Genomic DNA, 15,149 nt, shown 5'->3' on the forward strand with positions numbered 1-15,149 from the left:
TAAGGGAGAAGGAACGTCACAGAAGAGGGATGACGGGCCAGGCGGTGGTGGCGCACACCTTCAGCTCCAGTGTAGAGGCAGGCGGATCTATGGGAGTTTGAGGCCAGCCTAGTCTACAGAGTGAGTTCCAAGACAGCCAGGACTGCTACACAGAGAAACCCAGGCTAGAAAACAAACAACCAGACAAACAAAAACAAAGGATGAAGCCCTGAGACTGTTACAGAGGGATGTCTGTGTGAACAGGACTGGCATCTCTTCCCGGCTTCATGCTGGAAACTCTGACAGGGTGGGTGGGATGAGAAGAGATAGTCAGAAGCTGTGAGCAGGAGGGCTGCAAGGGCTGACAACCCAGGTCAGTGAGTTTATTAGTGGCACAGATCTTTTTATTGCTCTCAAATGAGGAAGTGGTACAGAGTGTCGGATAGCAGAATTACAGGAAGCTCACAATAATCTTTCCTCCCTTCAGCGAGGAACATTCTGGGACAGCAAACACAGCACTTCACGTCTCAGTGTCTGGAATGTTTGACCGCATACATATGGGGGAATGTCAAGTTCCAAACTTCAGCCTTTGAGGCCTTGGCATTAGTCCAGAGCTGGTCTTACAGGACATGACTCTGGCTACACTGAGGGTCCTCCAGGCAGTTTGCGATCCAGTCAGGCCCACATCTATAAACACTTGAAGGGAAGCCTGCTAAACGCTCAGTACTCGGGATTAGTATAAGACGCGCATGGATGTTCAGCTCTGTGAGCTCCAGGGCACTTGGCTCCTAGGTCACAAATATTCTCGCACACACTGGTAGAAGGAAGTAACCTCCTCTCCATTAGCATCCCCATAGGCCAAGAGGCCCCAAAGTTAGGAACCTGCCACTCACATCCTCCCCAGAGGGATTTTCTCAGTGCTTTGCTTTGGGCAAGATTCCTAAAAGAACCTGGGCCCTGGGCGGTGGAACACCAGAGGGAACAAGAGCCAGCCTGCTACCCTGGAGGGTTGCTTTCATAGGAGGCAGCAGGGTCCATTCAGTGTCATGCTGGATTGGAGGAAACAGGTATACATTCTCTGTGGACTTTATTGTGGTTACAATTCCTGTCATACGCTTGGTCAAATGAAAAGAGGTGGGAACAGTCACGGGAGCCGCTCAGATGTTGGTAGACATTACAGACATGCCCTGAACATGCTAGAAACATAGCCTAGAAACACACAGGTAGAGACATCAGGCAGAAAATACGTGCCTCAGAGAAGCAGCAAGTAACCTAGAGATGAGCACCCCAACCCTGCAAGCCAGCCCTTGAATCGTGTCTAGAAGTCTTGCTCAGACATAGTAGCACACATCTACCCTGGGGACAGGCCATAGTCACTGGTTGCTTTGAGAGCACTAGGAGGTGCTAGGCTCAAGCTGGTGTCACGAGGTGGTGTCGAGAGCGACCAGATAGTTGCTTGTCACTGTTCATGCCTTCTCCTTTCTAAGAAAGGCCTCACACCTCTCCTGTTCCTGCTGACCCCCTCCTCCCTCCCAACGCTGTGGCCCCATGAACAGCAGTTACAACTGGGGTCCTGTCTACAGCCCTCAAAGGCCACATCAGGGAGGGAAAGGAGACAGAGAGTCACCTGGGAAGCCTGACATACTGAGGGGCTGGGTTTGATACTGACAGAGGGGACACTTGCAGCCCTGCTTCTGCTGGGACCTGATACCCACGGCAGTTCAGTTTGTGCTATGCAGTCACTGCTTGGAAGGTTTCCCAGGTTTTACCAAGCAGGAGATACCAGCATGGAGCCAGTACAGGGTAAATGGCAGGAAATACTTGTTGAATGAATGTGTGAGGCCCAGGGAGAGGCAGGACTCGAGAAAGCCCATGTAGTGGTTTCTCCACCCTGGAACCTGTGCCCAAATCCCAGATGGCATTTCCTCTCCTTGGTGTATTCCTGGGCCTAGGCGTGACTAAGCAAGTTTAGGAGAGGAGTTTCCACCAAGCAATGTTTGTCTTAAGGTCCCGGAGATTGCACTGCTTCCTGGCAAAAGCCAGCGGTCTGGGTGGGTGTTGGTTCAACCATCCTCCAGCTCCCATTCTGGAGTCCCTCCAGGATATGTGACCCCTGGACCGGCCTCCACTAAGAGTAAGGTTGCTATAAATGATGGAAGACAGCTAACCATTGATGGGGAGACCCTGGGCCAGGAGTGAGCGTCACATTACTCAATGCTTAGCACAGACAAACGTCCCGCTGGCAGTCCCATGTGGACACAGGGGCTCTGGACATCCTTCCGGGGCTTGGACAGTGCATGTGGGACTCATCTAAAGCAGCCTGAGTGGAAGCAGCCATTTTCTGTGTCCTTCTTCGAATAGTAGCTGGTCTATGTCACATGGCCCTGTCCCAATCTGCTCTGAGGCCAGGAAGGTTAAGGGCCTCCTCTACCCATTTACTAGGTTTCGTAGTCTCACACGGGTGGGGAAGAGGATATCAGTAAAAGGTCTCTGAATTAATTATAAAAGGTAAACTGAGACTTCGTCAACTAGCAGGTATAGACCCAGCAGAAATTATAGTGCCTTTCACTACTGATGAAATAAAAAAGTTATGGGAAGACAATGAACCATGGCAAAGGGCTTGTGCTATTTTTTTGGGAGAAATTAATAGCAACTATCTCAGTCGGTAGAGCATGAGACTCTTAATCTCAGGATCGTGGGTTCGTGCCCCACGTTGGGCGCCATTATGTAACATGAGTGGGCCTGTTTGTTGGGGGTTTCTTTCCTGCCTGCCTCCAAGCTATTTAGTCCCAGAGAAAAATCAACCACACAGAGATTTCTATAAGTTATAATGCTGATTGGCCCATTAGGTCTAGCCTCTTATTAGCTAACGCTTACATCTTGATTAACCCATTTTTCTGATCGATGTTAGCCATGTGGCTCAGTACCTTTTTCAGTGGGGCAGCTCACATCCTGCTGCTTAGGTGGTCTGGGCAGGAGTGGAAGGAATCAACTTCCTCCTCCCCAGAATTCTCCTGCTCTCCTTGCATCATTTCCACTTCCTGTTTGGTTTTCCCGCCTACACCTCCTGCCTGGCCAATCAGCGTTTATTTAAAACATGATTGACAGAATACAAACAATTCTCCCGCACCAAGTGACCTTTAACCTCTAGGGGTTTGGGGAATATTTTATTTATGTGCATACATGCGTATCTGTGTGTGAGTTGAGCATGTAAGCACAGCGCCCATGGAGGCTAAAAAATACCTGTCAGGTCCTTTAGAACTGAATTACAGGTGGTTGTAAGCAGTCTGATGTGGGTGCTGGGAGCTGAGCTTGGGTCCTCTGGAAGATCAGCAAGTGATCTTAACTACCCAGCCATCACACTAGCTCTTCCCCCACTTTTTTCAAACCTCTGGGTTCTTTTTAATTTTTATTACTTTTGGTTTTTTAAGACAGGGTTTCTCTGGGTAGCCTTGGCTGTTAGACCAGGCTGACCTTGATCTGAGAGATCCACTCAGAGGATCTCTGCCTCCTGAGTGCTAGGATTAAAGGCATGCGCCACCATTGACCTTTTGGATTCGTAATATTCCCACTGGGTAGTATGTTATATGCTGGGGTTCCTGGATCCTGAACCCATGTCTGGTGTCTCATGAAATCCTGATGATTCGGGGATGTTCCAATCTGTTCTTTTTCTCCCGACCTCAGGCCAGACAGGCTTTTCTCCCATAAGTAGAGGACTTTGAATTTGGTCCTCCATCACCACCCCAGGCTCCTTTTTCTCTTGTTTTTCTTTTTTTTTTTTTTTGAGACACATTTCTCTGTGTAATGGTCCTGGCTGTCCTGGAACCACCACCCAGAAACAGGCTCCTCTTTCTGTGTTACCCTCCTGATCCCCTCTAAAGCATTGTTGCTCTGAGCTGGGAGGCTGGGACCTGGTGAGACTGGGAGAGATCCAAGAGGAGCCCCTTCTGCGTGCAACTCTAGACATATGCCTGCAGCACACTGTCCAACTCCACATGCAACTCTTGACATATGCCTGCAGCACACTGTCCAACTCCACATGCAACTCTTGACATATACCTGCAGCACACTCTCCAACTCCCCTTACCCTTCGCTTCAGGCTAGCCAGTGAGGACACAGAGCCACCTGGGCTTTTTAAAACTTTGTTGGGACCTCAGTCCAGCATGGTTCTGGATAAGAATGCCAGCAGAGTTAGGAACTTGTCCCAACCCACCCTGGTAGGCCACTTGCCAAAGACTCAAGTCAACACGGTGGTACTCCTCAGGGTCATTTCCCGAAATCCTCTTCTCCAGTCTGTAGGGTCAGATAGGGTGTATGTGAGTGAGCCAGGGTCAGCCTTTGCCAATGCCACAGCTGTTACTCAGAACCATTTTTGGGTAAGAGCTCCTCCCACAACCCTCTTTCTACCTTTCCGCTTCTCATCCTTCCTGGTTTACCTCAAACGCAGTGTCGACAATCTCATCGATGACAGATGCTTGGGAACGGAACTTCTGCTGGTGCTGCTCCACCGATGCCACCAACTGTAGGTACTGGAAGTGAAGCTCCCGCTGCCTGGAGTTGGGCAGAGGCAAGGACTGGGTTCCTAAGGCCCTAACATGACCCTGCTTGCTATGACCTAGACCTCTATCTCCAGTGTGCCCCTCTTTTTATAGATTTTACTTATTATTTTGTGTATATTGTTGTGCACATGTGTGAATGTGGGTACACATGTATGCATGCATATGTGTGGAGGCCAGAAGTCAGCATTGGATGTCTTCCTACATAGTTCTCCACTTTTGTTGTTGCTGTTGTTTGTTTTTTTTTTTTTTTTGTTTTTGGATTTTTTTGTGTGTGTTTTTGAAGACAGGATTTCCTCTGTGTAGCCCTGGCTGTCCTGAGACTCTCTTTGTAGATCAGGCTAGCCTTGAACTCACAGAGATCCACCTGCCTCTGCCTCCTGAGTGCTGGGAGTCAAGGTGTGGAGCACCACTGCCTGAGTTCCACTTTATTTTTTAAGATGATGTCTGCATTGAATCTGGAGTTTACTGATTGGCTAGACAGGGATCCTGCTGACTGCCTCGGCACTAGGACTACAGGTACAGGCATGCACTGCCACACCCAGAGTTGTCGTGGGTGTTGTCTCTGGTCCTCATGCTTGCATGGAGAGCACGTTACAGACATCACCATTTCTTCTTGCCCCTAACATTTTGAGATGCGTTCCCACTGAGTTGTCCAGACTGGCTTTGAACTTGTGATCCTTCCACCTCAGCCTCCCAAGGAGCTGAGGTTACCAGTGTACAACCATTATACTCAGTGAGTCTGCCTGTTGTCCAATCCCCAAAATATCCCTGTCTGTCATAGAGACATCAGCAATGGTTTATCTCTCAACCACACATCCTGCCATATACTTATTTTTTATATCCATCTTCTTGCCCATTCATCTACACAAGCCTAAACATGGACCCACTCAACCACGTGCCTATCCATCATGTGCCCAGTCAGTCACTCACCTGTCCAGCCATTGCACCGTTCCATACTTACCTACCCCTGCGCCTACCTGTTCTTCCCTGGATCCACCCCCCAGTCTAAAGGACCATCTATCCACCCACTTATATTCACCAATGTTCATTACTCTCTTACTCGTCCACCCACTGGATCTTATCAATCTATTCATCAAAAACACTGGGAATAGGAAAAACAGGTTGCTCCAAGGACACTGAGATAAACAAGAAAGAGGTGTCACCCTTGGAACCCAGCAACTGCAGCACATTAGACATGTCAACACAATGTGAGGGCCTTGTCAGAGGAAATAACCTGGACTTTATCCGGAGGGAAAGTGATACTTTCCACTTTTCACTTTAATGGAAGTGAAAAGCCAAAATTGCACCAAAAGATACTTGGTGGAGGGGATCAGTAGGGACCATACCCCTAAAGGAGTGTAACCTGGGCTACAGTGGTGGCCCAGGTCCTGGAACATGCAGGCTGAACAGGAGTGACCCAGCAGGTGACAGTAGTCAGAATTTAAATTGACTTCCTTATATCCTGGTCATCTGAGCCTGGCATCAATATCTAACCAAAAGCAAAGGTGTAGGCAGAGGACTGGCAATAGTAGATATATGCCATCTTAGGAAAGAATGTGGGCAAAAGGTGGCGGTGCCATGGAGAGCAACAGGTGTGGCATGAGGGAAGCTGGCACTAGCCTGATCATACGGGACCCTCAGTGCCAGGCTGCTGAAACCAGATTCTCTCATGGTAAGCAGAGCCTAGAGGACGTCAGCTCTCGTGGACGCCCTGTGTAGTGATCTGGAGCCAGCCTGGCTGTGGGGCACAGGCACAGGGCTTCACTTCCATAGAGAACCTCAAGAGAGCTGGGCCTAAGGACTAAGAAGCAGCAGCCTGTTGCCAAGGACCCTCGTCTCCAGCAGGAATCGTCAGCTGGCCTGGCCAGGGATGGACATGGATGAGGTCTGACCATGTGGTCTCCAGACCTTGGCCTGATGATTTCCCACGGTCCCCCTTCAACCTTCCACATGGCTGAAACCTGTCCATCTCTAATGAACCAGCAAAGACTCCGGAATGTGGAGCTGAGTGGTAGTGATACAGTATGACTTCTCATGGGGTCCCTGGCACCATCATGGAGCCTGAATCTGACAAGAGTCAAGGTGCTTCTTTAATAAAGAGAAGAGAGGCCAGGCAGTGGGGGTGCATGCCTTTAATCCCAGCACTCAAGAGCAGAGGCAGGTGGATCTCTGTGAGTTCGAGGCCAGCCTGATCTAGAAGAGCTAGTTCCAGGACAGGCTCCAAAACTACACAGAGAAACCCTGCCTCAAAAAACAAAACAAACAAAAAAACAAAGAGAGAGAGGAGAAGGCTCTGATGCTGATATGGTCCTTACAGTGCAGCCAACATGAGTTTCTTTGAGAGCTGGGTGTCGCTCCTCACTGTCCAGGGAGGCTTATGTTCCCATGTCCCAGTTGTGGGTGTGGAAACAAGTCTAGTCTGCCCACTTCCTCCTACCCACCATCAGGCCTCCAGACCTCTTGCCCTGGACCCGAGATCTCCCCTTCCTCCTATCTCCTCACCTCTCTGTCATGTTGCTGAACATTCTCTCGATAAACTGTGCCTGCAAGGCACTGTCGCTCATCTGGGCATCAGCATCTGCATGGAGAGAGGGGCGTGGGCAGGAGAACGTCCAGGTGGACGACTGATTCAAGAAGGCAGAGGAATCCCACCAGTCAGGGAAGTACAGGGAGATCTTAACCAGGCTGTGGTGGCACACGACTTTGATCCCAGCACTCAGGAGGCAGAGGCAGGCAAACCACTGTGAGTTCGAGGCCAGCCTGGTCTACAGAGCAAGTTCCAGGACAGCCAGAGCTACACAGAAGAAAACTTGTCTTGATCCCTCCCTCCAAAAAAAGACCAAACCATACAAAAGGGCGACAGAACAGAAATAGTGGAGACCAGATTCCAGATTCTGATGGCCACTTGAGTACTGGTCAAGACACTCCCCAAATCCTTTGCATTCTTAACTTGCTATCTGGAGCCAATTAATTTATTCTTCCACTTAAGGTAACCTATCAGTCATAGGTGGGGATCTGCTTTGCTGATCTCAGAGCAGGGTCCTGAAGCCCAGGTTCTGTGTTCATTTCTTTTTCTTCCTCTCTCTTTCTCTGTCTCCCCAAAAATGTATTTATTTTTATTCTCTGTGTGTCTATTTTCCCTGTCTCAAAGAACAAAACAAAACAAAATTGCTGAATTGAATTGACTTTTAGAGTATAATCTAGAGGCCTTTGGAACAAAGTCCTATCCTTGAATAGTCCTCTCACGTCTCAGATTCTACCGTCCTGAAGCCGCCTGGCTACTCAGGAGCAGGAGGAATGCAAAAGAGGGACTGGCCAGTCAGTACCTGTTTTGTTGAGCTGTGTCAGAGAGTCATCCAGCAACTTCTCGTGGAACCGGGCAGCTTTCTAGATAAAAGGGCTCAGTTCTCCCAGGGTTTCTTTCCTGGCCCCCTCCACCTGGAACACTGTTTCTCCACCCCCTTGGTGTCCCTCCCCGTTGTGTGGTACCTCCAGTTTCACTTTCTCTAGGCCTTTGAGAAGCGCCATCTGGAAGCTATCTACCAGGACAGCAATCACCAGGCTGCAGAGAGGACAGTGAAGTTCTCTTAAAGGGGACACCAGAGAAGAGGCCACATACTATCCTCTGAGTCCAGTATGGCCTGAGTGGAGTGAGGGCTGGAGTGGATTAGGTGGAGCGCCCATGGTGAAGCTGGGCAGTAGGACAGGCCCTCACTTGAGGAAAATGAAGTACTGGATGATGATATAAACCATGAGGATGGGGATGATGTACCAGGCCCCTGGGGAGGGAGAGCATCAGTCAATCAAAAGGCAGTCCCCAATCCCCACGCTTTCCAGCAGGTATCAGCAGCCCCCAGATGGCAGATGTAATGCAACCATTAGCATTTGCCCACCCTGGGCCCTGCTGTCCATGTAGATGAGGGACCAGTCATCCAAGGTGAGCATAGTGAAGAGGGTGAACAGGGTGGTGAAGATGTTCTGGAAGCGCTTGGGGTCCGATGTCCGGAACAATGCCCGGAACACCACAGAGAAGAGGACTAGCAACTGCTCAGGGTGAAACCAGAATCAGAACCCCGGCCACCGAACCCACCTCTCAGCAGGCTTCATCTAGTCCCTTCCAGACCTGCTGCTCCCCACTCCCATCTGCCCTAGGCCAGCAGCCGCCCATCCTCCACAGCGCAGGATACAGAGGCAGGTAAACATGAGGGACAGGATGGCTGTGATAGACGGCAAAGATCCGCTCAGAGTCCCTGTCACCTCGTGGAGACTGGTGAGGATGCTGTGGGTGATGGTGAAGGCGGAGTCTGAGTTAGTGGGGATGGAAGCGGAAAGCTGCACCCAAAACCAGACTGGATACTAAAATTAGGGGGTCCCTAATTTACTGGTGACTTAGTCGTGTCCCCGTCCTCCCCTGGAAAATAAGGCTATTATCCTTGCTAGAACACGAAGGAGGCTCATCCCAAGCATGCAAGGGGTTACGATGCCAACCCACCACCCTCTCTGGAACAGGTCACAGTGGACTCCTTGGAAATCCAGGTCCCTGTGCCCTTTCCCTTGAGTATTTCCATGCCAGGACAAGGAGCCTTTGGTGGTAACGACCTGAGCCTCCGAAGGACCCGGATGGCCCTCAGAGCCCGCATGCTCTTGAAGACTTTGAGGACCCGGAACAGGCTGTGGTTGTAGAACGAGTAGGAGAGGGAGTTGATCTGGATAAGCACAAAGTCCAGCATTACCATGCCCATGATGAAGAAGTCTGAGGGTAGACGGTTGCTTGAGTTGAGGAGGGGCACAAGAGACCCACAGTTCCCCTAAGCCAGAGTCCCATCTCTGTCCCTGTTTCCTCCCACAACCTACCCACCCACCCAAATTATTCCATGGGTCGTAAAAATACTCCAGACCCAGGGCAATCAGCTTGAGCACAGCTTCTAGTACGTAGATCGAGAGGAAAATGGCGTCCAAGACCATGAAGTTCCATTCTGTGGGGACACCAGAGGCTTTTTTAGTGACAATCCGCAGCATCCTGATCCCCCCTCTCCCCGTTCAGCTTTTTCCTTCATCTCTAGAACCTCACGTAGGCCAAACACCCAGGCTGTCCCTGGCTGGGTTCTTTTATGGTTTGGTTTTGTTTATTTAGACAAAGCCTTATTCGGTAGCTTTGGCTGGCCTGGAAATTTATAAGCATAAAAGCATTTAACGTGTCCTAAAACTTCAGCCTTGGACTGTGGACATGTGGTGAATCTTTTTCTTCATCTTGTTTTACGAGGCTTTAGAGGCCAGCATTCTCAGACTTCCGGCTTTTACCCTTCCGGGGCCTCCTGGTGGAGGTCTCCAGGCTCTTCCCCTAGACCCAGGACTCCCCCACCACACCCCCTGAGCAATATATTTAGGGCATATGCGCCACCTGGTGGCTCCATCATGAATAGCACCACCTACAGTTAGTGGGTTTTCTGCAACAGTCTCCAGCAATATTTCTACCTCTGAGAACGTCACCTGTTGTTGGTAGTTTTTTGCTCTTTTGGGAGGGCCACCACTCAGCTCCCACATAAATCACACATGGAGGCTTATTCTTAGTTATGAATGCCCGACCTTAGCTTGGCTTGTTCCTTGTCAGCTTTTCTTAAATTATCCCAACTACCTTTTTGCCTCTGGGCTTTTTCCTTTTCTTACTTCTGTAGATCTTACTTTCACTTTTACTCCATGGCTGGCTAGGTGGCTGGCCTCTGACGTCCTCCTCTTCCTCCGTTCTCCTATTTATACTCTCTGCTTGTCAGCACCAACTATACTTGCTCCTGCCTATTGGACATTCAGCTTTTTATTAGGACCATTGGGTGTTTCAGACAGGGAAAGAATCACAGCTTCACAGAGTTAAACAAATGGAGTATAAACAAAAGCAAAACACCTTAAAATAACATTCCCCACTGGGTGGTGGTGGCACAAGCCTTTAATCCCAGCACTCGGGAGGCAGAGACAGAAGGGATCTTTGTGAGTTAGAGGCCAGCCTGGTCTACAGAGTGAATTCCAGGACAAGCTCCAAAGTTACAGAGAAACCTTGTCTCAATAAACTACTACTACTACTACTGTTCTCTGACGGCCACCGAGTTGCCAGAGGACGAAGATGAAGTAACAAGTTTTAAAGACTGCCTGGCCCTGGCTCAGGCTCATGGGAAGTCCTGGAGCTCTCAGCTCTCTTCAGCATAGAGATAGTGCCACCTGACTCTTACCACCTCTGATCTCTAACTCAGTGAAGGTCTGGGCCACAAGGACGATTGTGTTGAGGCAGACCACGATGAAGATGAAGGTCTCAAAGCCCAGGGACTGAGTCAGTGACCTCATCATTTGCCGGAGACCCCAAATGAGGCGACTTATTTTTCCCCAAATAAATTGGAAGATATTCCCAGAACGTTGCTTCTTGTGGGTCCGCTGGGTCCCTGAAAGTAAGTCATAAAGTTATGCCCAGGCAGGCAGTGATGGGGGTGTAGTGATCCCAGGCACCCTCTCAGATGAACATCTTTCCCCTTGCCCATTCTCTAATGTGACACTATGCTTGCCCTGTGCTGGTCTTGGGGCCACAGTCCTTAACCCTTCCACTTTAGGGACCAACATGTTTGGGATTTGGCGTGGCAGGTCCTAAGAGTTCCTAATCCTACAGATCTACCTTTGCTCATATGAAACTCAAAGAAAACCTAATTCTTGTCACCGTCCTGCCCTCTTGGTAATCTCTTTCCTGTTTAAGATCCTGCTAAATCGTCCCTTTCCTTGACTACTTTTCCTATTCCCATTCAGTAAGTCACTTGCCCCTCTCTGATTATTCATGAGATTGCTATTTTTGCTAAACTGTAGGCACAGAGCCTGGGAGACTGTAACAGTTAAGGTATCCACATTTGATGAGAGCCTCAACGGTCAAGACATAGACATGGGAGCCTCAGCAGTCAGGACGTGGACACGTGGGCCTCAGCAGTCAAGAAGTGGACATGCGAGTGAATAAAACAGTGACTAAATGAAGAAACACTGCGTGGCCTCCAGAATCATATAGCTTAAGGAATAAAGGGTAGGACAGTGAGCAGAAGAATAAGAAATGGCTGGTGGAATGCCTATACAGGTGAGAACTGAGCTCCCTGGCATGTGGAAATCCAGTCCAAGGTCTGGACTAGACGTGCACGAATCTGAGTGAGGGAGTCGGAGTCCGGGCTGTAGGCCCAGCAGAGACTCACTCTTGCGCTTCTGAAAGTGGTCGTCTTCATTCCAGGAGTCGGATTCTTCGGAGCTCTCCTTGGGATGGATTCTGCTGGAAACACGAGAGGTGCCCGATCGACTTGTCAAGTGGGAGCGAGGCACACTGAAGACTGAGCTTTTGGCTCCGATTTGAGAAGGGGAGCCGCCAACGGTGCTGTGGGACTTCTGTATCACAGAGAGTTGGTCGACACTTGGATAGCCACGGTGGGAACGCTCTTTGGGGCGAAGATGCTCTCGATGATGATGTTCTTTGTGGGACCGGTGCTCTCTGTGGGGGGGACGCTCACCATGGTGATGGGTGGCTTGGGGGCCTGCCTGATGGCCGCCACGGGGCTGAGGTCTTCCCTGCTTGGAGGACCCCTCAAAGGACTGGTGGGAGGGGCTCTCTCCAGGATGAGGTTGCTTTTGGTCGTGTTGGAATTCGGTAGGGTGAAGCCTGCCATTGTGGTGGGCTTGATGATGGGATTCATGGGATTTCCCCGGGTGGGAAGCACCCTTTTTGCCAGATGACGCAGTAGAGAAATGGGATGAAGTCTCACTACCTCGATGGGACCCTCCATAAGAGTAATGTCCATCTTGGGGTTGTCTGTGGTGGTGGTGGGACTCACGATGGGGATGATATCCATCTTGGGGCCCACCATGGTAATGGGACTCAGGATAGGGATAAAATCCACCATGGGGCCCACCATGGTGGTGGAACTCAGTATAGGGGGGATGAGGTCCACCTTGGGGCCCACTATGGGGGTGGGAGTCAGTATAGAGATGAGATCCATCATGGGGCCTACCATGGTGGTGAGACTCAGTATGGGGGTGAGATCCACCATGGCGTCCACCCGAATGGTAAGGAGCAGTACTAGATGTTGTGGAGATGTGGGATTTGTTATAGTGATGGGACTGATGGAAGAAAGCACCATCTTGAGAGTCTGAGGACTCACGAAAGTGCTGGGATTCATTTTGATGGTGGAATCCGCCATGATGGTGAGATGGAGGGTGAGGGGGTTCCCAGGGGTAGTAGGCTCCACTGTGGTCTGGTCTGTAGTGGACATGGGAGGGTGGTGAGTGGGAGTAATGGCCTGTATCCGTTCTAGTAGTGTGTGCCTCACGGTGAGCCTCGTCCGTCTTCGAGGGTTGATCCATGACTATACTGGAGCCCCTGGAACAAAGAGAGCTCAAGTAGAGAACCCAAAGGACCTTTTCTGGACCTCCTTCTCTGCTAGAGCTGAGCTTAGTGCCGGCTACGGCCCAGGCTTCTAGAATGGTCTGACTATTCTCTTGGAACTCTCCTCTCTATGATGTCACCAACATGCTTGGGCCTCATTTTACCAATGAGGACTCCTTCTGGACTTATTATTCAGGGTCAAGAATTATTGTGTCTAAACAAAACAAAACAAACAAAAATGAAAAGGAATTATTGTGTCTAACCTATTTATTGTAAAATAAGAAAACCAAGCTGGTTATGGTGATGTGGACCTGCCATCCTAGTACAGAGGCAGAAGTGGGCAAATCTCTGTGAATTCAAGACCACTCTGATCTACAAATTGAGTTCCAAGTTAACCAAAGCTACACACCAAAACACTGTCTCAAAAAACAAACAAACAAACAAACAAAAAAGTCTCAACAAGCCCAAAGGTACAGAAAACCGAAGCTTGAGGTGACCCACCAAAGCAATGACAAAACTGTACCAAGAAAAAGTTAGTGGCACCATGGGTAAAACTCTTGCTGTCTAAGCCTGATTTCAGGTTTGAATTCAGACCCCTAGAACCTACTTAAAAGCTGGGCAAAGCATACAGGTGTCTGTAATTTTCCTGGACTCCCATGGAGAGATGGGAGGCAGAACCAGGAGACTCTACAGAAGCTGGCTTGGATTTAGGTTGCTATATTCAGTATCTCAAGGTAGAAGGTGTGGGAAGAGGAGAAACCCTGAGTGGATGTATGTTGTTGATATGAGTGGGCTATTTTGTGGCACACACCTGCATACCCTCCAGCAAGAAAGTCATGAACACACCTGTAACACTGACCAGCAAGGAAGTCTTGAACACATCTGTAACACTGACCAGCAAGGAAGTCATGAACACACCTGTAACACTGACCAGCAAGGAAGTCTTGAACACACCTGTAGCACCGACCAGCAAGGAGGACCATGAATTTGAGGCCAACTTGGGTTACTTAGTGAAACTGTCTTACAGAGAAAAAAAAATCCTCCCCTAGATTTGATCCAGGCTTACCTACCTAGGGTCCTACCTACCTAGGGAATGTATTGTCCACAATAGACTGGGCCATCCCTAGCAATCAAGAAAACGACTTCCCCACAGGCCAATCAGATGGAGACAATTTCTCAACAGAGAGTCTATCCAAGTCTGTCCAGCTTCAGCTTGTCAAACAAACACATTACTGTTAAACTACAACTGCTCCTTGTTAATATATAAATAGTAAACCTATAAATAAAAAGCAAAACAACTTTAAATGTCCCACACTCATTAAAAAGCTCAAACCCTTAGAAGTGACTGCTAAAAGTTTAAATTGCTTTCCAATAATCGTAGTCACATCACTTAAGGCGATTGAAGGACAGGTTTCTCACTCACAACACAGCACACCATATTTCAGAAATATACCCCTGTCATAAGCTGAACAATAACCTCACGACACCATGAGTAGGGGCAGGAAGCTTGAGCTGGATATTCTGAAGATGTTAAAGATTTTACTCATAGGGCAGTTTGTCAGATAAGACTCTTTAGTAAGGAAAGATAAAAAAAAAACTTGAAAGACTAGTGGATGATTTCAAATATAAATGAAGTGGAAAGGAGACAGGTATCCAGATCTGGGTGGATTTAAGGATATGGGCAGTTTTCAGGTAGAAGATGGAAATAAAAGATTCAACAATATGGGGCTGTAGCAATGGTTAAAGGGGTAAGGATGCTTAAGGCTCTTGCAGAGAACCTGGGTTCAGGTCCCAGAACTCACACGGTGGATCACTGCCTGAAACTTCAGTTCCAGAGATCGGATGTCTTTTTCTGACTTCCTCTGTTGTACATGAGTGTGTGCACGTGAGAGTTCCATTATACTCTTTTCAGTACTTTCTACTTAACATCCTTCTCAAAGATTTGTAACACATAAGTCTGACTGCAAAGTTATGCCTAAGACCAGGTGGTGGTGGTACATGCCTGTAATCCCAGCAATCAAAGGCAGAGGCATGTAGATCTCTGTAAATTTAAGGCCAGCCTGGTCTACAGAGTGAGTTTAACGACAGCCAATGCTGCACAGAGAAATCCTGCCTCAAGATAAAAAAAAAAAAAAAAAAAAAAAAAAATTCTGCCTGAGACCAGGAGACCAGGACTGAAGTAGACTGTTGGATCCCTAGAGGACAGGCCTTCACACCCC

General features: G+C 49.0%; 1 protein-coding gene across 2 annotated transcripts; it reads right to left on the reverse strand.

Annotated features, from left to right (window-relative positions):
* Positions 1 to 4,107: 4,107 nt before the first annotated feature.
* Catsper1 (cation channel sperm associated 1) lies at positions 4,108 to 13,012 on the reverse strand. Of its 2 annotated transcripts, XM_048458485.3 has the most exons (12): positions 11,750 to 13,012; positions 10,760 to 10,966; positions 9,401 to 9,514; positions 9,138 to 9,291; positions 8,726 to 8,817; positions 8,432 to 8,575; positions 8,254 to 8,317; positions 8,028 to 8,100; positions 7,865 to 7,925; positions 7,041 to 7,116; positions 4,416 to 4,530; positions 4,108 to 4,272 (listed from the first exon to the last, which is right to left on the reverse strand). In XM_048458485.3, exons 1-12 carry the CDS (start codon positions 12,906 to 12,908, stop codon positions 4,246 to 4,248), a joined length of 2,286 nt encoding a protein of 761 aa, XP_048314442.1. In that variant the 5' UTR covers positions 12,909 to 13,012; the 3' UTR covers positions 4,108 to 4,245. The 2 variants fall into 2 exon arrangements, 1 of the variants encoding a protein (XP_048314442.1); XR_007236716.3 differs by lacking the exons at positions 4,108 to 4,272; positions 4,416 to 4,530; positions 7,041 to 7,116; positions 8,254 to 8,317 and having other exon boundaries at positions 7,878 to 7,925.
* Positions 13,013 to 15,149: the final 2,137 nt, after the last annotated feature.

Source organism: Myodes glareolus, chromosome 7 (genome assembly GCF_982192425.1).
Source record: "Myodes glareolus chromosome 7, mMyoGla1.1, whole genome shotgun sequence".
NCBI classification, from domain to species: domain Eukaryota; kingdom Metazoa; phylum Chordata; class Mammalia; order Rodentia; family Cricetidae; genus Myodes; species Myodes glareolus.